The following is a 27731-nucleotide window of genomic DNA, read 5'->3' on the forward strand; positions in this document are numbered from 1 at the left end:
TAATACTACTTTTGTTCGCTCGGCAAGTCCGCTTCGTCGGTCCAAGTTGCTTAGCCGGAAGGGCTGCACGGTCAGACACGATCGATGCTCAGTGGAATGGGAACAGGTTCTATTTGCTGCAGCGATGGTCCCGCTGCGTCTACCAAAACATGCACCTTCGTTGAGGAACCATGTGGGCGCTCGACGGGCACTCGTAGAGGCTCTTGAACTTGGGCCAGTGCGTCAGCGCCATGTTCAGCCTGCGCAGCGAGACGAGGGTTAGAGAGATTTGGACGCGGCGAAACGCTAGCTCTGCCCTTGGGCAGCGCATAGTTCAGCCTCGGTCAAAAGTGATCAGGCCACGGTGTTTGCTTTTGAGTTTATAAGCTTTACTTGTTCCAGCGAAGTGAAAACAAGAGTCTTCCTTTTCCTTGTAAGGCTTGTAGCTGTGGTGTGCCGTCACTTCGAAAGCACGCCGCTCGAAAGCGAACCCCGAGGCCTGAAGTGCAAGACTGTTCGGGTATGTCGGGTCGCGAACAAAGCTAGCGAAGGCTGGAAACATTCAGAAAGGGCGGTGGTGTGTCGGAGAGTGAGCGCTGTATACACTTCTCCGGATGCGGCGATACCGTTCGGCGTACACGCGGTTTGCAGAGGCAAGGCAACAAAGGGTTAAAGAGGAGCGGAGCACGGTGCGCTATCATGCAGCTCGAACCTTGATTGAGGCACCGTGCATTATTTCCTTTGGCGCGCATCTTGTACGCTGCAGTGAAGTGGAAACTCGAGCCTGTAGGTTAACAAGAGGCAATGAAGAGGCACATTCTCCCTTGTGCTATTGCACGATGCTTCTTTCAATGCTATGCATTCCAGCTCACTGCTGCGCAGGTCGTTTCCTTCCATTGTCAGCGCCATGGATTAGGAGCAGCCAGCTTCAATGATGTATCGTCTGCAGTCAGGACCACCGCAAAGAATTCCTCCACGACTAAAAATTAGCCCATTGTTAAAACTTTTCTCGTTATATGAACACGAAGGTAATGACAAGAAAAAAATCAAAAGCTCTAGAGTTTAGATGCCACGGCTTGTTTAATATATAGTCAAACGTTAAAGAGCTGATTTCGTTTATTGTTCGCGGACCGGGACTCGTTGTTATCAACTGCTATCTTTTTAGGTAGTATCACATTTATATCCGGTCGAGATATTTACCAACCGCATACCCTGGAACATTTGCGAAATGTAATGCGAAATAACTAAGCAACAAAGTACGGCATGTCTAAAGCAGTATTCGCACAGGCTATGATCCCCTCGTCTCCAGGCGAGAGTGAGTGCACATCACGCCTTCGAGAGGCGGTGCGGTGACGTAGGCTTCAAATGATGCCCACCCTCCTTACGCAAGTTAGCTCGAGCTATGGTCCCTAAACTGCCATTGGCTCCCGGCTGCATGTGTGAATGCGGCGCAGCGTAGGGAGCTCCGCCTTCCGGTGACGTCATCTTCTCATCGGTCTCCCCGTAAGGCACAACAGACAACAGAAAAGGAGACGCAAGAGCACCCCGTACTGCATCCAGACTAGTAGGCCTCTGCTGTGCTTAATCTCTCTGTCGTACCTATACGACTGCAGCAGTTCACCATATCAGCCTCACCTCTCCTGAGCAGTGCGCTTTCCGCCTTTCTTCTGCACTTGCGATGCATCGCTGAAGATCCGCGTGCACACGCCCTGAAAGAACGAAGCAGAAATACTCGATTAGCTTTAGTCTCGAGTAATTAGATCTTAATTAACACTCATCTATTAGGTCTCAGAAACTTGGCGGCTAGCGAAAAGGCTTTAAATTAAACTGACGCCAGCACAGCGAGCAGTGGTGAGGAAAATGATAGCGGTGGTGTTACAAGACAGGGAGAGATAATAGTGGGTCCGGGAAGCCTAGCTGAGATCACGAAGAGGAAATGGGCTTGGGCAGGGCACGCTCTGAGGAGGGAATATAGTGGGTAACGGAATGGGTTTCGAGGGCATACACGAACGCAGCACAGGGTGACAGAGAGTCAGGAGTGAGGATGAGATTTGCGGACTGAGGTCTTGAAGTGGGCTGCTGCTGCTGATAATGCATTCATTTGACCTCTGGAAGCCACAGTGTGGGCAACAAGACAACACGCCATAGTGGAGAGCTCCGGATTAATTTCTGCCCCCTGGAGTTGACAGAGATCTCGGAAGTTTTTGCATACCGTCTCCATTAAAATCGACGCGCTGCGGACGGAATTGAGTTGGCGATCTTGGAACTATAAGCAGTCCAACGCGAAGTCATTGGATCAGCGAGGTGGGCATTTTCAGCCAGAATTATTAGGCTTGTCCTGGGCTGTCGAAAGCTGCACTGAGGCGAGAGAGAAAGTAGGAATTCAAGTTTACTTTAAGGGAAATATCGAGCTAGGAAATATTACTCAGGGTAAGGGGGGGGGGGGGGGGGGACTATACCGACGTTGCGCGCGAAAGGGGGCCTGCGTTGCTGAGAAAACCGCCGACGAAAGTCACTTCCCGATTCAAAGCGCCCGCGAAAAATTAACAGCGGCAACGCAGTTTCTATTTGCACCAATCGAAGTGGCCGCTTCCAAAGACCAGAAACGCGGCTGGAAACTGGAAGTTAACGGATCAGCGCTCACGGCGGCAAGGCGGCCTCCCACGACTTCGATGGGGCCTTTCCGATGCATCGCGTGCATCCGAGTCTCGTTCTTCTTCTTCTTCTTCTCCTCAAGTAATATGGCACATACCCACGTGGGGGGGATTGGCCAAGGTATAGAGTACATTGCCAATGAAGCATTTGCGCGGGGAAGGAAACGTCAGAAGACTGAATCAACGTTGCAAGCTCGGTGGGTGCGAAAAGAGGGAGATTGCCGAGGGCAGGACGCACATGTATACATCGGCAACGACAGCGTGTGGCCTTCGGCGTTGTGTGCTCTCTATAACCTATTCATTCAACGCCACATCTGAATGAAAAAAAAATCAAGTGCACACGCATTTCTCATCAAGCGGCACACTGAGCTCTTGATTATCGCGTGTTAGTTGACTAGCACGCAGTAAGCGTAAATGGTCGCAAACAACCTCTGAGATGAGATGGACTCTGCTGTGGTCGTTGCGATTTCTGTGTTTCCTACGGTGGAAACGAATCGAGAGTGCGTTCCGCCAAGCAGCAGTCTGTCGCCTGCCGGCTGTGGCTGTCGGCAGGCAATTGGCGCGTCACTGACACACATCATCTGCATGGTTGAACGCTTTTCTCGAGGAAAACCCAGCCTCGCGCGCACTCAGTGTGTGATGACCCGCGCAGGGATACCTTGTAGTGTGATTGCAATTGCCTACATCGCGCCAAAATACATGCGGTTTCGAGGAGCTTGTAGGCAAAGCAACCTCTCCAGTGCACGTAACACGTCGAAATAGCCAAAATCTGTTGGGTCACAGCGCCAAGGGGAACAGCATTTTCGAAATTACAAAAACTGATTTGGATATTACTAACGGTGGGCTACACGCCTCTCAATAATTAGGGAGCCTATCAGCAATAGTTAAAAAGTTAACTATTCAATATTAATCAAACAGTCTGCTAGTCAGCAGATCTTAGCTGCATTCTGATCTACTGCACCGCTGACAATGCTTTGGCGAAGAAGCGGGTTTTCTAACTACGAACTCTTCTAACTTCTAAACAAGGCAAATGAGGCTAAGACAAAAAAACTTTGTTCCTTAGACGGCCTTCGTAACCAAGGCAAAAATTAAAAAAAAAACAGGCCTTTTGCGAAGAGCTTAACCTGGAAAAATTAAGGAAAGTCATAAACGCTGCCGTGAAAACAGGCTTAGTGTCTTCTTCACAATGGAAACCGACTCGCTTAAACACAATTTCGGTGAAAATCCACAAGGATTGTCTGTACTATATGCCGTCCAGGGCTTTTGTACCGGAGTACGCTTCCTAACAGGGGAATGTTCATGCAGAGGCACCTTAGTGCGATTCCTTTATACGACCCATTTCAGGCAAAAAATTCTGCCGAGGTTATTGAATATGTTTCTGGACGTGAAACTTCGCGTCAAACCAGGTTCGCTTTTTCAATTCATGAGAAAGACCTGTTCTACTCAATGCCGCATCCTTAGTTATTCTCACCGAAGTGCCGCCGCGGTGGCTCAGTGGTTATGGCGCTCGGCTGCTGACCCGAAAGACGCGGGTTCGACCCCGGCGGTCGAATTTCGATGGAGGCGAAATGCTAGAGGCCCGTGTATTGTACGACGTAAGTGCACGTTGAAGAACCCCAGGTGGTCGAAATTTCCGGAGCCCTTCACTACGGCGTCCCTCATAGCCTGAGTCGCGGCGGGACGTGAAACACCATAAAGCCAAACTATTCTCGCCGTCGTCTAGTTTGTTCTGTTTTAACCCCTCGCACTATCGGCTGTGCTCGGCGCGCTGCTCTCCCCGCAGTTGGACGGCAACTGCCCACGAGACGGCGAAACAGCGTTCGTTCATGAATACGTCAGTGATCGCCGTTGCACGAATCTTCCAGTGGCGGCGCGTCATGTACATCATTTTTACGCAATTTTCTGCCTTATAAAAGCGTATTTTTCGGTAAAAATGACATATTTAGTTTGGAGAAAACTGACGCCAACCAATATTTTGCTATCAGATCAGTCTAGCCTGATTCAATGTTCCTTTTTCGTGCTCCTTTAATGCGGACTGCAAATGGGGCAAGGCGTGAAAGAACGGGCTGGTGGCGAGTAAGTCTTATCTTCTGCACAGAGCCAGCGGTGATGACGCAAGAAAGAAGCAGGCGTGCCAACGCAAATAAATATCTGTGATGAAATTGCGCCTACGCAGCACTGTTTAAAAAAAGAAAGAAGGATAAGGCAAGGTATATAAGGCCGTGTGCACGAGCCCGAACAGAATATGCAAAGCGTATATACCGCTAGCGAGGAAGAGCAGAAGAGAGAACTCTCCCTTGAAGCTTGAACACGATTGGGACGCGTTGTTGTTTCCGCTGCAGGGCTATACGCGCGCGCCATTGTCCATCTCGGTGCGTCATAAAGGCTAGGTATCGATCGCGGGCTCCTAAGCAACGAACAAGCTGCGCAGCTTTTATTCTGAGCTGCTGCCAGTGGTTGTGCGAGCAGAGCAGCTCGAACACACTTCTTTCCTCAAGCAAACTCACGTGGGCCAGCGAGAGAAAGAAGAGGTTGTCTCCGGAGAAGTGCTTGATATCGCGCAGTCGGATGTCTTTTTCGGGTCCGACGCGGGACTGAACGATGCGCTTGTATTCGCGGAAGAGCACGATGACCACCGCGCTGTCGGCGATGTGGTCGTACAGCTCCGAGTCGTCGGCCAGCTTGAGCGAGTCGTGTGCGACGCGGAAGCACTTCTCCACCTCGCTGTAGCGCGACATCAGCGTCTCGCCCCACCAGTTGCGGTACTGGGCGCTGTCCGTGATGGTGCGGCCTGCGTGACGTTTCATTTCATTTCACTTACTGAAGCCTCAGATGCCCGCAGGCAGGGACAAGCACAATGTATAGCAACACATCTATACGATACCAGGGTGCAGCTTAGCTTGTGCGCCCACCACCTCCGTCACATAACACAAGAGGCTGTTCTTATGTACAGTTGATAATAATGAATAAATTCAGCCGTATTAACAATGGCAAGATGTGCTCTTCCTTTAATTCCAAGGCATGGCATAAGGTATAGCTTGGTGAGGGCCCAGGACCCTTCATCACCAAGCTAATGAATTTCAGGCACTTAAATGCATACAAAATCATTGTCACATTTATCTCATCTGGCGTTGCTAGTCTGAGGTCTCAAGTTAATATTCCTTGTCTGCAAGCATGCCCGGAAAAAAAAAGAAGGATGAGGTAAGGTAAGGCCGTGTGCACGAGCCCCTATAGGATGTTCAGTCAACGTTCCAGCCACTAATCGCATTTCGAATGAATTTGTCGTCTTACCCCGGTAGTCGATGGCCTGGAACATCTTTACACCGATTCGCCAGCCGTACATGGGGATCGAGAAAGGCCTGTGCGCAGATGCAGAAAAGCAATACAACTGAGATTCATAACATTCTGAGCAGCCGACAAAAACCAGTGAAAACGCTGTCCGTATAGTGGCCTCGCTGCAGTTAACATCACTGAGCCATTGCAGGACGCTAACTTACAGGAACGAGTCGCCGTAATAGAGTGGCGGCTCAAACAAGCTTGCGGGAATATCTGAAAAAAAAAAGCAGGAAATTAAGTGCAGCAGACTAGCAAGATAAAAAAAGAAATCGCACTGAAAGAAGTATCAAAAGACAACAAGCAAGAGTGAAATAACTTTTATTCGCACCCTTCCGAAATGACGGGGGAGAAGGCTTTCAGCCTAAACCCCCGTCGGCCGGAATCCCTTGGGACTCGGCGGCGGTCAGGGCGAGACCGATGACTTTGCGTTGTTCAGCTTCGTGGTTGAGTAATAGGGTCTCCCAGGAAAAATTAAAAAAATCCACTAACTATATCGCCGTCCAGAGTAGATGTGAGCATGAAATGCAATTCAGGAAAGGCGTACCGTAATCTAGGACGGCTCATATAGACAATGATGGCCGCACAGGGGAGCGTCTTTATCAGCCTCTTTTTCTTGTTTTAGCCTTTCTGCACGAACGACCGTGTGCCCGGCTTTCTTTGCCGCTGTGTTCCCATATTTAGTTCTTCCAGGCTGCGTGTTGGCAACCACTCGAGCTAAGTTCTTGTGCCATTAACACTGTGCGCCCGCTGGCCGATGTCTTCTGTTTGTTCGCCGTTAGTGGAGGTTCCCCGGCCGGTGTCTTTTTCGAGCCCTTTTTCATCGGGCCGCGATTCAGCATAAATGGCGACGAGGAAAAGCTGAGTTGCCACACGCCTGCCAGCATCGCCCCGAAGCTACGATGGCAGGTTAGGCCTCGCCGCGCTGCCTGTGCCGTCCGCCGCATGGCTGCCCTATTCACTGCAGCTCGCCGCCGCCTCAGTTTCTTGCTACGCCAAGTCTCGCATCAGTGCGGTGGAAACAGTGGACGCCTGCGTTCCTCACCTACTTAGAGGAATCGGTGGCGAGGGACTCGTGCATAGACAAAGAAAAGCTATCCTACTGAATGCACCAGAGGCAGCGATATACGTATTACAGTTCGGCGCTACTTACCGCGTCATCAAAGGAAATGTCAACACCGAGCTCGACACCGATGTTATCGACGAGGCACTTGCACGGTTTGACAATAATTTCCCCACGAGCGTCAACGGACTGATGGAGCGACACCGCTTTCGACAACGTCGCTAGCTGCCGGCCGTATACCACTGCCCTGAGCAAGCTCTCCGCAAGCTGCGACTTCGGCTACCAGCTACTTGAAGGAACAGCATCGCAACGAATACGTAAGCGTCTTCTTTTTGAAGGAACACTGAGCCGCGCCGTGAAGCTTGGCAAACACATCGAACAGACCCGTCACGAACTCAAGGAGCTGATTCGGTCGTGCAGAGAATAGTTGGCACGAGGGTGGTTTTTCGCCGTGCTACCGTTGCGGGTCTACCGACCATTGTGACACTTCAAGAGAACGCCGAGCTAAAATGCCGGAACAGCGACAAAGCCGGGTTCTGTGCGCAGGTCAAGAGACAAGTGCGAAACTCGGGGCAACTGGGACAGCAAGACCCTTCTGAAACGAGGAATGTTCTCAACCTCAGTACTGACGGCTTGCCAGGGAAATGTTAATATATTGCTCTGAGCCTCCTTATCGACACTTGGTCGTCAGTCTCCCTGCCGAATGAAGCAAGAACACTTCTCCGGCTGTCCACTTACGGATGCTGAAATGAGGATGATGGAATACTCGAAGCAACGGAATGCGATGAAGGGTTAAGGGATGAAAGGATGAATAGATTGATGGAAGATAGGAGCGTCCCCTTTGAAACGGGGTGGTGGCAGCTGCCACCATGCTCGACTTTTCATTATTTTTATCTATGTTATAAATTGGCATTGAAATTCGCCATTTTCTTTAAATACGTTCTCAGTCCCACACCTCTAACCTCATTTCACTCTGATTTTGAGCCACCAATCTACCAATAACTGTTTGCTAACTTCCACCGCAGATTCATTCACATGACCATTGTTATCTCTAAACCCCAGGGCATCAGGGAGAGTGACTTTGCCTGCATCGACATCCGGGTGGATGCCATCACAGTCGAGCAATAGCTCTGTGCAGTCGAGTGTGAGGTGTTCAGTTGTGTGTACATATTTACCCCACACAGCACAAGCGTCATATTCATTAAATTTCTGTTTGTAGCTGGGCGTACCATACAACGCTTCCTTTCTGATCTGCCTTTTCCAGTATCGACATAGTTCTCTACTATGCACCTTTTCTACTGCATTAATCCTGTTTTTACCTTCCGCGTTTCTTACCTGTCGTTTAATGCTCTTTCTTCGTGTTTGTGTGGCCTGCATACTTACTGGTTAGCTTTCTAGTTCTTTTCCGCCAGTGTGAGTCAACGCTCTTTCTGCATTAGGTATTTAAATACCTTAGCTGCCCACCTGTTGTTGTCCAATTTCCTCAGGCGTTCTTCGTATAGCATTTTACGCTTTTCGTGCTTCGAACGATGCCCAGCCCATATACCCCTGTACTGCCTCGTTTGTGGTTTTCCCGTGGGCACCCAGTGCTAATCTTCCCACAGCTCTCTGATTTACTTCTAATCTCAACTGAAGAGAACCAAATCGAATACGAATCGACCTTTTTTACGAATATTCACTATACTTGTACGAATATTCTTGAGCAATCTTGATAAAAAGCGAAGCGCTGTTTTTGCAGTTATAGCTGTATCCGTTGAAAGACGCAACACAGAGTTCCATTTGGGTGGTTGCAGCACGAATCGATGTATTCACTTTATCGTCGTCATGCTATGCGAACATGAAAAGTACCTCTCGCTGTTGATAAGGGAAGATAACAAACTACCGCCACATCTCAGTGCATGAGACGGCCGAGAGCTATGTATGAGGCATGACCTCCGAGGTCAGGCATCAAGGCCGCGTACTTGCCTGCGCCCTGCCGCATCGTCGTCCAATCTCTGAGGCCATGTGTTACGAACACCACCACGCGAATGGGCCGCACCGCGGCTCCGAACCTAGCGCATACCGATCGCGGCAGCATGATAGTGGCATTCGTCGCCTCGTGTCTGGAATAGTCGTGGATGAGAAATGCGGCAGGCCTTGTTCGAATGAGGCATAAATTATTGGAAAAGTATTCGAAAGCTTGAGGGCATATTGGATTCGTTTCGAATAATTTTGAACAGACAATAATATTTGTTTTTTTTTTTTGGGGGGGGGGGGGTGGGAAGAAAATGGCGCAGTATCTGTCTCATATATCGTTGGACACCTGAACCGCGCCGTAAGGGAAGGGATAAAGGAGGGAGTGAAAGAAGAAAAGAAGAAAGAGGTGCCATAGTGGAGGGCTCCAAAATAATTTCGACCACCTGGGGATCTTTAACGTGCACTGACATCGCACAGCACACGGGCTCCTTTTGCGTTTCGCCTCCATCGAAACGCAGCCGCCGCGGCCGCCTTTCGATGGAGGCGGAACAGACACGATTTCGTTCGTTGAAGGTATTCGATTCGGTATTCGAAAGTCTCCGAACATTCGCACGCGCCTAGGAAAAAGTGAAACAAGTTAAAGCAGGCTATCGCCGAGTGGCGTTCGGTACGGCGACGCGCCTAATGTAGCTTTCTAAATAATGTCATAAAGGAAGAGAAAAAACCGCAAAAACCCTCCCCAGAAAAGCGTGTCTAGTACGCGGTATGTAGATTTCAAAGCCTTCAGGCGGCATGTAGGCTACGGTGCATGCAACAAGAACTTCTGGCTATAAGAGGGCCACTCCACAACACAAACTCTATGCATTTATAGGAACTCTTGTATGACACTGCGATTATTCACTGAATGTGCTGAAGGAAACAAGCAAATGGGCTGCCCAGCTTAAATTTGTCTTCATTTCGCGTGCCTTAACACTCACCTGGAATTCCTTGGTCACCGGTTGCTTAGATTATTAGATGATAATCTCCACCAGCTAAACGTGTAACCCTTAATACTTTCCCACTTTGGTTGTCGTGGTATTTCAAAGCCGCAATTTTACTGTTAAACTGCTTAAAACGAGGAAATGTGCACAAGGGTAAGAGCGCGGTTTCAGGAATGCGGGAAGAGTGAATGAGGCTTGAGCGGGAAGAAATTGTTGATGATGATGATGGATTTTTATGGCGCAAGGGCATCTATGGCCAAAGAGCGCCATGGCACAAGGTATTTTTCAAATTCTCAAGGTGGGGTCGAAGACCCATTTCCCAAGCATTTCACCCTAAATAAGCCGAGCACCAGACCAGGGGAAAGCTTGTACCCATTGTATCACCGGTGGGTACCCGGCGGCACTGGGGATCGAACCCCGCACCTCCCGCATGCGAAGCGGATGCTCAACCACTTGGCCACCGCTGCGGTCAAAGGGTATTTTTTCGGATAAAGAGAAGCTTTAATGGAAGAAGAGAAATTAATGGCTTTGTTTTCGTTTCAGTAAGGTGGTGCGAGAACTTAACAAGTGCTGCAGGCACCACTCCCCCCTCCCCCACTACAAAAGAAAAAGAAAGGAAACACGCAGCTATGGCGGCCGATTCTCACTGGCATGCTTTGTGAATAATCTGAGGTACGTGTGCCCTCGGCGTCCCCTGATCTTTCATTAGTTGCCCGTCTCGTTTTAGGAATGCAATTTCGCCGAATTAACAAGACAGCATTGTTGCTGGTGCGCCCCGGGAGGCGGGTAATGAGTCAATTTACAGATTACCTGTGCAGTGGGCACTGGGAAATGCATCGTCCGCGCCTTTCATCACCACCTCAATAGTTTCGCGTCGTAAAAGACGAAAGTTAGTGATTCACAGTAAGGAATAATGGCAAAGTTAGGAGGTTACTGCCGCTAAGTTTACACGCCAGACATTTCCACTCCGGTGGGGAAATTGTCCACTCCCGGACAACTTTCTGTGGCTCTGCAGCGAAGCCTACACAGGAAGGAGGCTGGCCTTTATCCCCATGCCGTCGGGGAGTGAGATTGTTACTTGGTTTAGGGGTGAAAGAGCAAGGGTTGTGGTGGTGGTTTATTTTAAAGAAAAAGAAAAAAAGTGAAGGAAAATGGTGTTGCCGGCAGAGGCAATTGCTATCTAATATCTTGTGCACCCGAGCTGGAGCCGGGGGGTGTGAAAAGGAGACGATAGCGAGGAGAAGTATAGAGGGGATCGATAGCAAGAAAGGACAGGGGAGAGCTCTGTACACTTTTTACAAAATACACAAAGTAGAGCGTTGTCCGGCACCTTGCTGCTTGCGTGCTCTTGAAGGCAGCTGACGTCCGCCCGAAAGCAACCCAGGTTAAGGAGCAAGGAATGAGTGCCTTCTGCGGACGTAACTTGCTGGCCTATTTCAGCTGGAAAACAAGTCTGGTGACGAAGCTGACTCGTGCAGCTGGCACAAGCTTTCGGAATAGGAGATAAAACTTGGAGGACCGGCGGGCTTCCGGCCACAGCTCTACGGGACACGAGTTTGAGACCCCTGGTTTAGGTGGAAATGAAGGGGAACATAAAATTTTTCATTAAAGAACCAATGGTCCTCCTCAACCGCGTGACAACGCTGTCAGCAATTATAAAGCAGAAAACCAGTTACTGACCCTGTGTGACAAAAAGTGTCAAAACGAAGACGACTCACAAAGTGCGTTGTTGTCCGCGTCGTAGAACGGGTCCTGCTGGAATACGGAACCTTTCCACCTGCGCAAGCGAGTGGAGAGAAAATTGCGGTTTGAGGACCCCCGGCTTATAATAAATGCTTACTCGAAATCCTGGATGGTCTTGTGCGCCTGGGACTTGGCGAATTCGAAGCCAGCATTCCGGAAACTCTTGACAATCTGTCCGTACTTGTACTGCAGCTTCTTCTGCGTTTCGGAATGGCCAATGAAAGACAGGTTTGTGAAACGGCACAAAGTATGAATGACCTCAGAAAGAGCTTTCGACGCCAAAACCTTTCCCGTGTCAAGCGCAGGACGCACTTCATTTCCCAGGCAGAACAGTCAGTGAGAGTTGCATTTTGCAGAAGAGCCTTGCTACGACTTGAAACCTACACGCTGCCACGTATCGCACGTTCTCGCGCAGCTTCGCATTAGACTACGAAGGCAGTCGAGGGTGCTTTGTGGGGACTGGGCCTCTTGATCGAGCGACCCGTTGCGCCGTTAGAGCCCCGGCCAGGGTGCCACGAGAGAGGAGTGTTGTTCGAGTCGTGGCCCAGACGCATTCCTGTCGCCCGCCTGAGCGGCGCTGACGCTGTACAGTCGCGAAGGTTCTCATTCCTTGGCGGTGTCGTCAAGCGCGCATTCCTCGTCCTCCTGGATGTTATGTCGAGCGATGTTACCCTTCGGTTGGCCGTGCGGCCGGCGAGCGCCCTCAGCTAGCTGCACCGCCTGCGTAGGTTCGCCTTGTGTGCGGGCTCACTTCAGGGTGCTGCTGCAGAGTTCTTCAATAGCGCCTTATGGTCGCTAAACTTCTCCCCAACTCTAAGCCATGGAAAGCATGTCGCGCTGCCCACTGCGGCGCTACTATCGCAATGGACAGAAACGCGAACAACGCGATGCCTACGCGCTCCGCTGTTTGAATTTCTTTTGTTCGTGCTTTACCTGGGCGGTAAGAAAAAGACGTTAGAATGCATCACGGACGACTACTGCGTCTTTTTACTACCACCGAAGAAAACGCGTTATGAAAAGAAATGCGAACACCGGAGCGCCTTGGTTCCGCACTGTTCGCGTTTCTTTCTGCCGCCCCTGTACGCGTGCAGTCGTGGTAAACTTGGAGAAACAATTCAACACCTTATACTAGAATGCGGTGGTGCCCATTCGGATGTCGATGCAGGCACATTCGCTCTCCCTGAGGCCCTGGGGTTTAGGGATAAATTAACCAGTGGTAGGAGTTGGCAAAAAGCGAATGGAAGATTGGTGGCTCAAGGGTAGAAAATTTATATAAGGCTGGAAGTGTAGGATTAATAACTGTATTCGAAGGTAATTGCGGATTTTCAAACCGATTTATTACGCCATCAATATCATTGAGGCAAAACAAATAACAAAATTTTGGGCCTTCTTATCATTTGCTTAACGAAGGAAGTGCGATAGCATTTAGGGGTTTGTTTTTGCCGTTTACTTTAAAATTCCATTATCTTTTGTTTCAGGGTTTTTATTTTTCAAAACCGCGAGCCACACCTTCTCATGCATCACCTGTGCTCATCTGTCGTTTCTGGATATGGTCGCGAGAAATTTTTCCGCTGACACATTCCTCTCTCTTCGCTTTTCCTTGGAATACCTGTACAGCCTTTCCAGAAGCAGATGACAACGGTTCTGATCGGTCTATTACTACACTTCTGCCCATGTACAGGGTCGTCCAAAATATGTGCGAACACGGCTCAGCGTGGCCGCGCTCTGCGGAGAGTTAACGCATCCGGCGCAGGCGCACAGGGGCCTGGAGGCGGCGCTTCGTGTCGTCTGCTACAGCGCAGAAGCGCACTGTGCTTGCATTGCAGTGAAGCGCACCAGACTGCGTGCTGACAGCGTCCGAGCCCACCGATATGGCGTTGCGGGAAAGCGCACTTCTCTCATTGCAGCGCGTTGCCTATTCTTCGGCTTGCAACTCAGTGGCCTGTTTTCTCAGTGCCACGATGCCGGTAAAATATATGTATTGCCGGAAATTTATAAGCCCTGCTATTGTTCCGTTATGCGGCTTATCAAAGCAATTCAGTCTATCTGAGACGCTGATAGGGCCTCAGATAATTATTAACCACGAGGGGTCTTTAACGTGCACGCACACCGCACAGCCCTTAAGGATACTTGCGTTTTATCATCCATCGAAATTCGGTACTCACGCGCCGATCCGCAACCTCAGTTTTGGTGACTGCTGGCTTCACGCTTTTATATTGTCTGGAATCAGAGCGGACCACCAGAAAAAGCGACCAGCGTGGCAGGCTATTACAACGCGCTACGAATAGGTCCTGTGAGTGGTCGCCTGAGCTTTCAAATGCGTTGCGCACAGCCTGCTTAGTGCTCAGGGCATCAATGACATCCATAAAAAAAAAATTCGTGCTGAGTTAAGCGTATTCTGATTTCTTTAAAACTCGTTACAAGTGTTGATGATGTTTATCAGTTCTTTAATAAAATTCGATGTACAGCGGCGCAGTCTGCGAACACTTTCGTGCGAGAGAACTGCGACCAAGAAGAATGACATTGATTTTATCGGTCTGCACAGAGATTAGTAGCTGCTGCAAAGCATCTCATCCGCCTCACACAGCGCGCACATAAAATGAAGTCGTCCTCCGCTATCCACGTCACTTGCATAGTGCGGTAAAGCTCTGAGGAGGCCTGGACAAGCTGGCTCAATGGAGACCGTCCGACTGCAGTATCGGGGCACCTGAGATCGACTTCAGCTGCAGAGACCCCGTTTGGGTGGAAGTCAAACGCGAAGGAGCTGTTTAATTCGCGATGTCAATGCAAATTACACCCCTCCCCCCACGGTCGTCATCGCTCGGGGCCCTATCGGCGTCCCAAGAAACCTGATTCGCTATGGTAAGCCGCATAACCGAACAATAGCAGGGCTTATAAATTTCCGACAATACATATATTTAACCGGCATCGTGGCACTGAGAAAACAGGCCACTGAGTTGCAAGCCGAAGAATAGACAACGCGCTGCAATGAGAGAAGTGCGCTTTCCCGCAACGCCATATCGGTCGGCTCGGACGCTATCAGCCTACAGTCTGGTGCGCTTGACTGCAATGCAAGCACAGTGCGCTTCTGCACTGGAGCAGACGACACGAAGCGCCGCCTCCGGGCCCCGGTGCGCCTGCGCCGATTCGTGTCGATGCCCTGACGCTGCGTAGAGCGCGGCCACGCTGAGCCGCGTTCGGACATATTTTGGACGAGCCTGTGCGTGCAGCCTTTCTTTGTTTTAAAGTGATTTCAGCGTATGCAGATCCAATCAGCCGCAAAAACCTTTTTTAGACTTCAATCTCGGACCTCAGGCACGAGGTCATGCCTTCGCGCGAAGGGGACGTTTGTGCCCTGGTCAGTGAATTCCTGTGCGAGCAACGAGAAACTATTAAACAATGACATGATTTGTGTCATGTCGTGATGCTGTGCTCTTTCCGGACATACACCGGCAGAGCCTCAAAAAAGGGAATAAAAGATTTCTGCCTGTGATGTGAACTTGTTGTGTTAATAACAATGGAAAAGCCGCATGAAGGATAAACAGGCACAGCTGCTGCATTCAGTGAGGTCACTGTTCAGCGTACAGTGTCTTTTAGCACGAGACGTATGTGGTGCGCAAGTTCAACCTCCTTGCTTGACATGTGCGCCTTCCGGAATTTTGATGCGCGGGAAGATAAATGAGTCCTTACGGTGGCGCGTGCGTAATTCGACCCGGTGAAGTAAGGCGTGAGGAGGGCAGGGAAGTACCTGATATTCCAAGCAACAACATTACAGAAGGGCTTCGGAGAAGGCCGGTTAGCTTAAGGGATCGGTAGACAAAGCTTCTCTGTTGCGCCGATAGTGATTCGAATTGCACTCGGGGTTAGAGTACGTATAGTTTGCTTCTTTTCTAGAAACAGCCGGTGTGATCGTGTGCGTGCGCATGCGCGTGCGTGTGCAGCTTCTATCCTGGATCCGGTGGGAGCACATCTGGGCACTCACGGGTAAAGATGCACAATCACCCACCTTCACCTCTCACCGAGGCGGACTGCTGTGAATGGTTCACCAATGCCGTAGACACCACCAACAAGTATAATACTCTTGTCTCAGACATCAATAATGCCAAGTGCGACAGCAGTCCGAGAACAGCGTGACGAAGCCGCTAGGTAGCGATTGGCATCCCTCCTTTTCATAAGCATAATGATTTCATCGCAGTTACATTTCATTGCAATGGTACCTTTCTGGGCGTCTTATCGCATGCTAGCCAGCGCGCATGCATTTCCGTATTGCGCCTTTGTGCAATCACTGTTTCATTTTTCCCTCTAAAATATCTCTGCCGCTGCTACAAACCGTTTTTTTTTTTTGCTTAATTCCGTCGCATGCAACAAAGAATGTTCGGATCCTGAAAAAAAGAAACTACAGCGTTGTAAGAGACTGTGCGGGGAAGCTTACCCACGAGCGGTACCACTGCTTCATGTACTGGTGCTCCTTGGTCTCGTAGGGGTAGAAGTAGTAGATGCGCATGCGTCGCAGCTTATTGTTGAGCGTGCTCTGCTCCGTGTGCGGGTAGAAAGAATTGATTGACATGCGCTTGAACGACTCCTTCAGGTTGGCGATGGCGCGGCTGGCCTGCGTGTAGCGGGCGAGAGTGTGGTGTGTTTGTCACTCGGCGCTGTCGGACGCAGTGTAGGCGTTTGAGCCAAGTGGGATGCAGGAATGCAGTGACTCCTTACTTTGGTCATTTTTTATTTAACACGCGGTATCACCGCAGAATAATTTCTCTCTCGAGCGTGCTAGTTTAATCAATCATTTTTATTTTTTTCCACAAAAGAAGTTGGATAAGGCTGCCTTGCAATCTGCGTAAACGTGGCAGGAACTGAATAGTAGGCGACACTTGTGCGTGCGGTGCTCCGTAACTATACAACAGAAGTGCTTGTAAGTACGAGTATACTTCCATCGAATAACGCGCGTTCAAGGCAATTAAGAAATGTATTGCAACGAAAGAGGGCCTCACCTCTGCGCGCTTGGTCTCGGTGTCCTTGAAGGTGATCTTGGCTGCGGTGAGCAGCAGCGGCTTGAAGTACGGCTCCATGATATCCAGGCACCGGGTGCGCTTGGAGGGCGGTGGGCGCAGAGCGTGGCCGTACCTGTACATGAACTGCAGGATCTTTGACTCCTTGGGCATCAGCAGTGGGCTGAGGAACTGCACCAGCCGGAACACGATGTAGTTGTTCACCGTTCCCCTGCGCGCAGAGACGAGGAAAGCCACCACAGCGTCGCTCGACAGCGCACTTTAAAGAAAGGAGCGTTCGCTGTACCGACGTCAGTGGCGACCTTGCTTTGATAACCCAATGCCCGCGTTCCTGTGCGCCCAGCTAGTGCTCGCGATGCTGCAATGCGTAGCCTTGAAAACAAATAACTGAGGTATACGTTTATGCTACGCTGCATAACTTTAGATGTGCAGTGAAAGCAATGTAACTAAAAGGAAGCAACATGGCAGCGCAACGTAACAGCTATCCCACACACAGCCCATCGGCGGCCCTTCCACCGGAGGACGTCGCCTTCCGTTTTTCCGACGTGCCTCTGAACTGGCCAGAGGACGAAGAGAACCGCCTCGGGGATGGCAACGGCTGCTCGACATCCCGCGGCCGTGCACCGTAGCGCGGTCGAGGTGCGTCGGGTTTACACCCTCAAGCCCATTCTGCGGTAGGGGCAGGGCTCCCCGCAGTGATAGCAGAGCCCCATGTGCGCTTTACTCATGGTGGGTACCGCAGAGAAGGCACAGGGGGAAAAGGCTTCGTAGTGCACCACTGCAGGTCATCACGTATATCTGCCGGCGGCTGCGCAACTCGCCCAACTTCATCACGGCAGCGACGCTCGCCTGTGGAGCTTCAAAGCGCCCCCGTTCTCCACGGACAAGGCTCCTCGGCGAGCAGCCTCGCAGGAGAGGTGAGCGGCTGGCATGCACGGCCGTATAGTGCGCGCCTCGCTCCTGCAGAGAGCCTCCTTGGCGAAGTCGGCCCCCGTTCTTTGCGGGTCGCGGACCAGCACAGCAAACAACTGCCCCTCTACACATGGGCATAGCAGGGCCGGCCCGATGGACATGGCGACGCTCTCGTTCGGCTGCTGTGACCTCGGGTGCAAGGCGACTTCAGCCTTCTCATTTCTCTCGCTGGTACTGAATGTCGCTAACAGCTCTCGGCGGAAAACCTCCCAGTTGAAGGAAGCTTCGTGATCCTCAAACCACGTCCTGACCGAGTCCTGCAGTGCCAAGAAGTTGCGCTCGCCGTCCCACTCTTTGAAGCCCGCCGCACGATTCAAGCTGGCCAACCAGTCTTTGAGGTCCTCGAACTTGTCACCGTGGACCGATGGCGGCGACCAAGACGCGTGAAGCATGCATTCCCGGAATGCTGAGTTCTCTGCTGGCGGACGTCATTGTCCTTACAGCAGTGTTGTCAGTTGGCCCAACTCCGGTTGTAGGCCTCGCAGGCGGCGACTTGCCTGGTGGACGGGTGTTGAATCCACGCGTTGAGAATTAGCGTCAAGGGTGTCTTCCAAGTCATCGTACTGTCGGCCGAAAAAGTTTGCGGGATAGGCAAAGAGTGGCCGAGCGAAGCTAGATGGATGGATAACGCTGAACCTTTAAATCGGGTGGTGCCTCAAGCCACCTAGCCATGACTCGTAAAATTTAACTCTTGTCTTGATTTTAGCCGCCAGTCAGATAACCTTCGCTTGGTTACTTCTACACGCTTAAAATCTACTTTTCCTTCACTGTCCTTAAACCCCAATGCTTTGAATACATCAGCCCCGCTGCTTTGCACTGCAGGGTGAAGCCTTTTAGAGTATCAAGTGCTCAGCAGTTTCCTCCTCCTCTCCACACGCATGGCATAACGTGTCTATCTCGTGGTAACTGACTCAGTGTTTCTCAATCCGCAAAACTCTCGTTATCATAGATATTTTCTTTCACCATTTCCTGCTTAAATATTCTATTTGTTCCTAGTGCCAATTTCACCAGCATCCCTGTTTTCCACAGAGCTCTCTCTGTTTCTTTAACTTATTCTTAACCGATAATTGCTTAATTCCCCCCCCCCCCCTCCTGCTGTCCAGATATTTGCTTGTAAATTTTCTAGTTCACTTTCTCCATTTTGTGTCAACATTCCTTATGTACAGGTATCTGAAAACTTTCCTAGCCCACTGCTTTTCCCCCCTTTTTCTCAATCGTTCCTCAAATGCTATCTTACTGCTAGCTTCTCTGCTCTCGAACGACGCCCATCCCATATCACCCTGTACCCCCTGATTTGGTGTATTGCCATGTGCTCCCAAAGCTAGTCTCCCTACTACCCGTTGTTTAATTTCTAACCTTGCTTGAACATCTGGTCTCATGCACAGGACCGCATTACCGAAAGTCAGGCTAGGAACCATCACCCCTTTCCAGATCCCTCTTACTACTTCATACCTATTGTAATTCCACAGTGCCCTATTTTTCAGGACAGCTGCATTGCTACTAGCTTTATTCATTACATATTTTTATGCTCTGTCAGATACTCAGCACCGTTATTTATCCACACCCCAATATACTTGTACTCATCCACTACTTCTAGCGTGATCTCCTGTATTCTATGCTCGCCACCTTCATCATTAAATGTCATGACTGCAGATTTTTCTTTAGTATAAACTTGACCTATCGCCATCTGCACCGCAGATGTCGATCAATTTCTGCAAATCTCCCCTTCGGATGGATACGGCTGAACCCTTTACATCGGGCGGTGGCTCAAGCCACCTAGCCATGTCTTGTGAAATTTTACTCCTGTCTTGCTTTTAGCCACCAATCAGATAACCTTCGCTTGGTTACTTCTAACCTCTTAAAATCCACTTTCCCTTCACTATCCCTAAACCCCAATGCCTTGGGTAAGTCAGCCCCGCTGCCTTCCACTGTAGGGTGAAGCCCTTTACAGAAAAGTATCAAGTGTTCAGCCGTTTCCTCCTCCTCTCCGCACGCAATGCACAAAGTGTCTATCTCCTGGTACCTGACTCTATACTTCTTAGTCCGCAAAACTCCAGTCCTGGCCTCAAACAACAAAGAACTTCCCCTACAATTATCATAGATATTTTCTTTGACAATTTCCTGTTTAAAGGTCCGGTATGTTTCTAGTGCCGATTTCGTCAGCATCCCTGTTTTCCACAAAGCTCTCTCTGTTCCTTTAACCTTTTTCTTAACCGATAATTGCTGATTTGCCCCCTTACTGCTGTCCAGATATTTGCTTGTCAATTTTCTAGTTCGCTTTCTCCATTTCGTGTCAACATTCTTTATATACAGGTATCTGAAAACTTTCCTAGCCCACCGCTTTTCCTCCATCCTTCTCAATCGTTCCTCAAATGCTATCTTACTGCTAGCCTCTCTGCTCTCGAAAGACGCCCATCCCATATCACCCTGTACCCCCTGCTGTCTTTCAAAACTGAACTGCTGCGCCATCTATCGTCACAAAGCGGGGTGTCGTGGCTCACAATAGAGTTTGTAGATTCTTAAGTGGCACTTCATCCACCGTGGGCAGGGTGTCTACCGTGGGAATGCCGGCAAGACAGCATGGCGTCATGTTTTAGGGCTTCGCCCTAGAACATGACGCCATGCTGTCTTTCTGCGCCCTAAAACATGACTACGACTGCAGAAATACAAATTTTTGCAAAACATACATTGCAAGAAAGCGTTGTTTTGTAATCATTGTCTTGTAATAAAATATGGCAACTGTACATCGCAGTAAATTAGCAGGAAAGCAGATAGGCGTAAACGACAACCGAATATGCCCATGGCTAGAGAGGGCTTTCTCTTCATTCGGCCAAATATATCGAACCATGGGAAATGTTTTTTTTTGCGTTTAACAGACACGCTTGTTAAAGCAAATATTTTTGGAAAAAAAAAATTTAGTTCTTAAAATGCTACACTTTAGAAGCTGACATTTTCGCACTGTGAAAAATATAAACGTTTCATTCATGTAGTGTGCTACTGCGGGACGCGTCCTATATGTCCATGCGCGCATAGGATATGTTCGTTCCGTGAGAAGCTTGCCCGAGCCCCCGCTTTTCTATGAGGAACTAGTTAGCAAGCACGCACTAAATGCCGGCATGTCCTGGCGCTGCCATTACAGATTTTGCCAAGAAAAACAAATTAGGAAGCGGAAACTTCTCCTACCACTGACAATTAACTACATGCTGACAAGTGCAACATGCAGGAATGAAGTGGAAGTTATTCCAATGCGCGGCCACCGCCAATCTTGGAAATGAACCAAACGCAATCCTCGGCGAGCACGATTAACCTAAGTCGCACTTGCCGAAGTACTTAGCGCTTTTAAAGTGTCTCTGAGAGTCCTACGAGAAATGTGCAGAGTGGTCACGGCTGCAGACTGCCGAGTTCTCAGTTAACAAAAAGAACTTGTTCCCTTCTTTCACATTTCAGTGAACAAGTAGCACAGGTTCCCGCTGAGCAAAATCCAGCTTGCTGCGTGAATGGCTCCCAGTGAGGGGACAAACTCACTTTAGTCCTAGCAGGAAGCGGGCACTGTGCCCAGCTCACTTCGAGTCAAGCGCCTTCGGATGCTTCAGATTTCAAATCAATTGCCTGCGTAGCTTCACTACACAATCGCTAAGCGCACAAAACATCAGCAAAAGCTACAATATATGAAAACGAAGCTGAACAGTAAAAAAAAAATCAAATCCGTAGCACAGCCAACAAGCCACTAGATATCAATCCGGGGTGCTGCCTTCCCGGCATGCCTCGGGCGTCCATTCTGGATGGAGCCGCCAGCTTTCCCTAGAGGGTACTGCTGCAGCAGGCGTGCCTCGACACCACGCTAGCAGTGATCCCCGCAGAGGGAAGCAGAATATAGAGCCGCTCCCCACCTACAATGAAGCAACCAGGACACCACGCTCTGTGACAGCAGATGGCGCGGTTTTTTATTTTTGGGGAAAGGAAATGGCGCGGTATCTATCTCACATATCGGCGGACACCTAACAACGCCGTAAGGGAAGGGATAAAGGAGGGACTGAGAGAAGAAAGGAAGAAAAAGGTGCCGTAGTGGAGGGCTCCGGAATAATTTCGACCACCTGGATATCTTTAACGTGCACTGACATCGCATAGCACACGGGCGCCTTAGCGTTTCGCCTCCATCGAAACGCAGCCACCGCGGTCGGGTTCGAACCCGGGAACTCCGGATCAGTAGCCGAGCGCCCTAACCACTGAGCCACCGTGGCGGGTAACGTGGCAATGCAGTTTTGCTGTGATTTAGCTTTGCTTCGCTCGGCCACACATCGCTGGTCCCGCAAACTTTTGCGGCTGACAGTGCATGGGACGCTACCCAGTTGCTCTGCCAAATATGTCACCGACAAACGGTTTACGTACGCAGGGCAGGTTTACTTAGACGTTCTGGGACGCGCAAGACAGAAGAGAACTCAATAGAAAAAGACGGCAGACCCCTAGCCCCTAGAATGCCCAAGGCTTTCCAAGTGGCAGATAGAACAGTTTGGCCGCGGTACGGCGCCACTATCGAGGTACTTGCCGGTATGTGTGGGCTTTCGGTATACGGTAGTGGCGTGCCCATCGGGAGTGCGGAGAACGAGAACATCGACAAAAATCTGCCCATCCCATAGGCCACAAACGCTCCGTCGTGTCCGCTCTGTTCAAGCGAGCTGGTCGTCTATGTTCTAGTCCTGGCCTTCTCTCTTCCGAGCAGCAGAAAGTTCGCGTCGATCTTGAAAATAATGGCTACCCCCGTCAGATGCTAAACAATCAAGAACGCCGCCGTAAGGAACCTGCTCAGCCCCAGTTTGTTGGGCAACAGAAACGCGCGACTGTCCCGTATTCCCGGGGTACAAGTGAGGCTCTGGCGCGAATATTTGCCAAATACGGCGTTCGAATTGCGCACGTACCGTCCAGCAAGCTGAAACAGCAGCTGTGTCACGTGAAGGACCGCCTAGAGCGCACATGTTACCCCGGCGTTGTATACAAGATCCCCTGCAAGGATTGCGATGCATCATATACTGGCGAGTCAGGCGATTTTAAAAGAAGAATAAGGGAACACAAGTATGACGTCAAGAAAGGTCGCACTTCCTCCAACGCACTTGCAGAGCATGCCCAAATGATGCAGCACTCCATTGACTGGGAGAAGGCCACAATCTCTGACACGAAAAAACCTTTATCTTCACGATTACTTCTCGAATCATTTTACATACAGACGACCAAGAATGCTATCAACAGGACGAGAGGGAATCTCCCCGATATCTACGCCCACTCACTGTGCAGTCAAGTCCGCTTATAAGAAGCGGCCCATTCCGCCCACCCTCATAGTGAACAAGGGACCCGTACGGGTCTCGAAATGTCATGTGTTAAATATTTTTCTTTGGCGGGTGTATGTTTCTTGTGCTTCCAATACAATTTGAATAACAGTTGGCAGCAGCGCTGTCTCTTCTGTCCCTCGTCTAGCTTTCGCACTGACCATCGAGGAGACGTAGCAGAGCGCAGGCGCTGTAGTCTCATCCCACGTGGTCGGAGAACGGCGAGCGGGCCTCACCTTGTTTGAAAAGGGCAGACGACGCCAAAGGCGAAACACACCTCCGTTTCGCCAGTGGTTTGTCTCTAACCACGGCACTGGCGAAACTTTACCGATCAATTGTTGCCTTAGGCGTGCCAACTCACCACTCGGTGGTTTTCAGCGACTTGAGGAAGCGCGAGAAGTACTTCTCGGAGCGCAGCGCCACCTCATCCTCGGGAGACATGTTCTCGCCAAGCACGTTGCTCAGGTACATGTAGATGTTCCACTGCGTGGTGCCAATGAGGAGGCTTCGCTTAGTGGCGCAGCGACAACTGTCACTGTGGTATCAGTTAAAAGAAAACATAAGAATTTGTTAAAAGGAAACAAAGAAAAATATCAGTTGTGTAAATGCCCCAGTACAGAAAAACAAAACAAGGCAGCGACATGAAACATCATAGACTGTCGCGTCGTCTGAAAAGAAAAAAAAAGTGGAGACATGCGGAAACATGTTTGGACTGGTTGGCTCATGGCTGGGTTGTCGGCACGTCTGGCGACGATATTACACTCAGGTTAAGCTTTGATCTAGGCTAAGCTGATCTGATCTGTTCGCGCAGCAGGTGTAAGTTTGACTACGACGTGCAATGCACAGCACGAGTTTGCGGCAGTTTCACACGAGGCGTGATTGGCTGCGGCAATAGCATAGTGCTCACGCGTGCAGTGGTCTGCTCAAATCTCAGTCGCGGAAATATTCTGCAGCCTCAACTTCAGGGATTGCACTGGTTGGGTTTGGCCCCGTGAGTGGTGCTCTCTCAATAGAAAGAGAGGGGGCAGTGCATTATTGCTTTACTAGCATACGTCAAACGCTAAAGATGATTGGCTCTTTCTGTCTTTCTTGGACGCGTTATGCTACGACTCTCATTTGCTTCTCCAGCGGGTGGCACCGCAAAGGTTGTTACCTTGTCAAGGAAGAGTGAGCCAAGCTTGACCTTCTTGTAGTAGGGTGCTCTAGCACGCGGGCTGGTGGTGCCTTTGGACAGCATCTGCTCCAGCTTGAAGATACGCGCCGTCTCGTTCACGTTGTCGAAGCCCAGCGTAATGGCCAGGTCGCGGATCGCCTAGAGGTAGGCAGCAACATCGCGTGAGCAAGGGAGTCACAGACGAATGTCGAGGAAACTCAACGAAAGCACGATGTTTGCGTTGATAGCGCCATCATAACGTCATCTCTTCTCGCGATTACGCGTGTAACTGCAGATATTTTGTACAAGGACTGCTTGGCTTTTACCTCTTTTCGGCATGGCAGACTTTGTGCGGGACTGCTCTGAGGGCTTCATATATATTAATTTTCATTCGTCACCTGCAGGTACTCGCGCTGGAAGTCGGAGTCCTCGAAGAGCGCCCTGGGAGCCGACAGCTCCGGCTCGTCCAGGTGCACGATCATGCGCTGGCGGTTCTCGAGGTCCACGTCCTTGCGCACTGTGATGAGGGGGAAGAACCAGAAGTTGCGCCCCACGCGCGACGCCAGCGTGTGCGGCTCCAGGTCGAAACTCTTGGGCAGGAAGAAGGGCTTGTGGTTGTACGTCATGTCGGCGAACACACTCTGCAGCTGCTCCTTCGCGTCGGTCACCCCCTGCATGCACTCCTGGAACAGGTTCACCCCGTACCGGAGGTAGAAGTTGTCCGTCGGCCTCATGTTGGCATGCCCTGCAACGAAACGGGCCGATGACTGCATAATGACATACTACCGCATCATAATAAGGACACCTTCACTGAAAACAGAGGTCACCATCGGCGGCCGGTTTCTCGAGTGAACTTAGGTGCATAGACAGTTTTTCTGCATCGAATCGTTCATTGTTTTGAAAACGGTGAGTCTCTTTCGATGTAGACATAAAGAGTTTGAATTGATTGGCAGGAAAATGCAATTCTCTCCGCATTAAATGCACGTTCGCGTAGCCAGGAAGAGCCAGAGAAACAGAATTACTTTGCCTGGCACTCCTCGATAGAGACTCGTTTGGTCGCATATGGCCGAGCGACGCCAAAACGATTTAAGGTTGCAGGTGATGCCGCTCTGGCAAAAGCGAAAGTTACACGAAGTGCACTGACCCTGCATGGTACCGTCCTTTGAGCGCCATTTTTATGTTCGCCCAACCACTTTGTGACCAACGTTCATGGTGCTTCACCAGTTCTGCAGTGCGCCCGCGCAACGTGCGCCTGGCTTGAATTTCAAGCTAGTTATTTCTGCGTCCACGGAGACAACATTTGCGGACGTTGTCAAGCGAATGAAGTCGCACTCACAGTTGGCGAGCACCTCTTCGACGGCTGCTCTGAGCTGCTCCTGGGCCCCCTGAGTGATGGGGTACTTGGAGGCCGAATTGGCCACGCTCACGTGGTAACCCTTGCACGCGTACGTGTAGAAGTCATCGCAGGGCTCGCGGCTCCACTCCACGTAGCCCATGACGCGCCGAGCTGCGAGCAGGGGGAGGGCAGCGCCATCAGCGTGTGCACGACGGAGCTCATTTCAATCCATGTATACCTTGCTCGAAGCACGTTGCGTTCTCGCAAAAGACTGCATTCTGGAGATTTAGCGGCGCCTTGTTCACGGCTGGAGAGAGAGAAAGGACATCATAAAGGCACGCGATCGATTGAATGGCATGCGTATACCTGTCCGTGCAACGCCGGCTTGGAAACACGTTTTACCTTCCTTCCGAATTTTTCGGCTGAGGCTCACAATGTTCACAGCAAATATTGCAGTAACCTGACGCAGCAATTATTCCAGAATCTGCACTGACGTGATAGATGATACACATCGTGCATGATGCCTCTAGGAAAAAAAAACAAGGCTTGCATCAACTGCCCTTACGTTCAGTTTCAAAGCGCGCGCATTATTATTTCACTTAAGGTGTCAAAGCTTCGCTGCAGAATCACGTGGTCGCGGCTGGGTGCAGAACAGAATAAGCGACTGGAGGTTATTTGGAAGGGCATCTTTCTGGATCCAATTCGGGTGATGGAGCTGGTGGTGCGGATGAAGTTTTGAATCTTGGTTTATAGCTTTCCAGTTTATATCGGGCGGACACAAAGAACGTACCAACCGCTGCTTCGGAATCCTTCCAGCGGTATCGCCCACAAAACTCACCGCCCGTGTCTTTCGGCTTACAAGGCCTCACTTCGTGTCTCTGACCGGCCTGGCCTTGTCGACTGCATCCGCTTCGTCTTGCAGTATACTCTAACCTCACTGCCGGTCGCATAGCGTTGCTGCTGTCGATTCTGCCGCTCAGTACAATGCATGCAGCGCTGTTCGACATGACGGAACGAGTTGCTTGGCCAATCACATTCAGGAGTGGCTTTTGGTCGTACTTCTGCGTCCGTCCTGACAAAGCACCTGTGCGCTTATTCACTGCAGTTAGAAAACTCCTTAGTAGCTATCAACTAAGATCATCGAATTCAGACACTTATCGTTAGCTTAGAATTATATCAATCAATCAATCAATCAACTTTATTCAGCATTTTTTGTCCTGAAGAGCAGAAAAAAATGCTAGGGTAGGAGCAAAAAGCCACAAACTCAGTAGCTTGACGAGGCTCCCACCCCTAACTGACAAGGCCAACAGACTGTCACGTTATTACATATATATATACACACACACACATACATACATACATATATATATATATATATATATATATATATATATATATATATATATATATATATATATATATATATATATATATATATATATAGGTGACAGTATCCCGTAGTTACACTCTCGCACGTGTGCCCCCACCGCACAGGTCCGCTCTCCCAACTCACGGTTAGTCTGCAGCGTGAGCACCACAAAGAGGGTGAGGGACAAGACGATGAGCAGCACCAGGCATATGCTGGTGATGAGTCCGACCTCGATTTTGCGTCGGTTGGGGCTCTCCTCGATCATGTCCAACCTGCGGTCGCACGAAAATCTCTCCAGAGCTACCACTCTAGACACAAAAACAACGAAAAAGGGCAATGAACACGAAACCACGAAGTAGAACAACACAGCCTCCGGTTAAAAGGGGGAAAATGCGCCCTGGGGCTGTTGGCGAAAAAGCTGGACAGCGGCGGTTAGTTCGTGCTCTTACCGACGACCTCACAGACCTTATTTACCGTCGTTACAACACAGTTTTATCGCGTGCGCAGCGTCGGCTGTTGGGCACAGATGCACTGAGTGAAGCCATGCAACTTCTCCATGGCCCAAACGAGGACCACACGAACGTGTGATTTTGCAGGCGGGCTCTTTTGGGCAGGAATGCCGCCGCTCACCATGTCCTAGGCGGCGGCCTAGCCGCCGATGAGGCGTTCGGCGTAGTGGTGGTGGTGGTTCGCCGATCGGTGGTGAAGGTGGACATGGTGGCGTCTCAGCGCGGGCAGCAGCAGCGCCTGGCAGCTTGTCTGGTCCCTCCGTTAGGCCATACGGGCTCAGCGAGGCTCGCAGTGGTTCCGAAGCGGCGCTCGCGATGCCGGCTGCCCCCTCACTGCGCCATGGCGCGCGC

The 27731-nt window shown here is 50.4% G+C and overlaps 1 protein-coding gene across 1 annotated transcript; it reads right to left on the bottom strand.

Moving 5' to 3' along the window:
* Positions 1 to 88: 88 nt before the first annotated feature.
* Positions 89 to 27731, bottom strand: LOC144127605 (neprilysin-1-like). The gene is made up of 16 exons (XM_077660585.1): positions 27502 to 27731; positions 27016 to 27143; positions 25741 to 25809; positions 25503 to 25673; positions 24565 to 24911; positions 24167 to 24325; positions 23375 to 23496; positions 16703 to 16931; positions 16141 to 16317; positions 11806 to 11906; positions 11684 to 11742; positions 6131 to 6182; positions 5925 to 5992; positions 5141 to 5424; positions 1615 to 1688; positions 89 to 239 (listed from the first exon to the last, which is right to left on the bottom strand). The coding sequence occupies exons 1-16, from the start codon at positions 27585 to 27587 to the stop codon at positions 140 to 142; spliced, it is 2226 nt and encodes a 741-aa protein (XP_077516711.1). The 5' UTR covers positions 27588 to 27731; the 3' UTR covers positions 89 to 139.

Source organism: Amblyomma americanum, chromosome 4 (assembly GCF_052857255.1).
Source record: "Amblyomma americanum isolate KBUSLIRL-KWMA chromosome 4, ASM5285725v1, whole genome shotgun sequence".
NCBI classification, from domain to species: domain Eukaryota; kingdom Metazoa; phylum Arthropoda; class Arachnida; order Ixodida; family Ixodidae; genus Amblyomma; species Amblyomma americanum.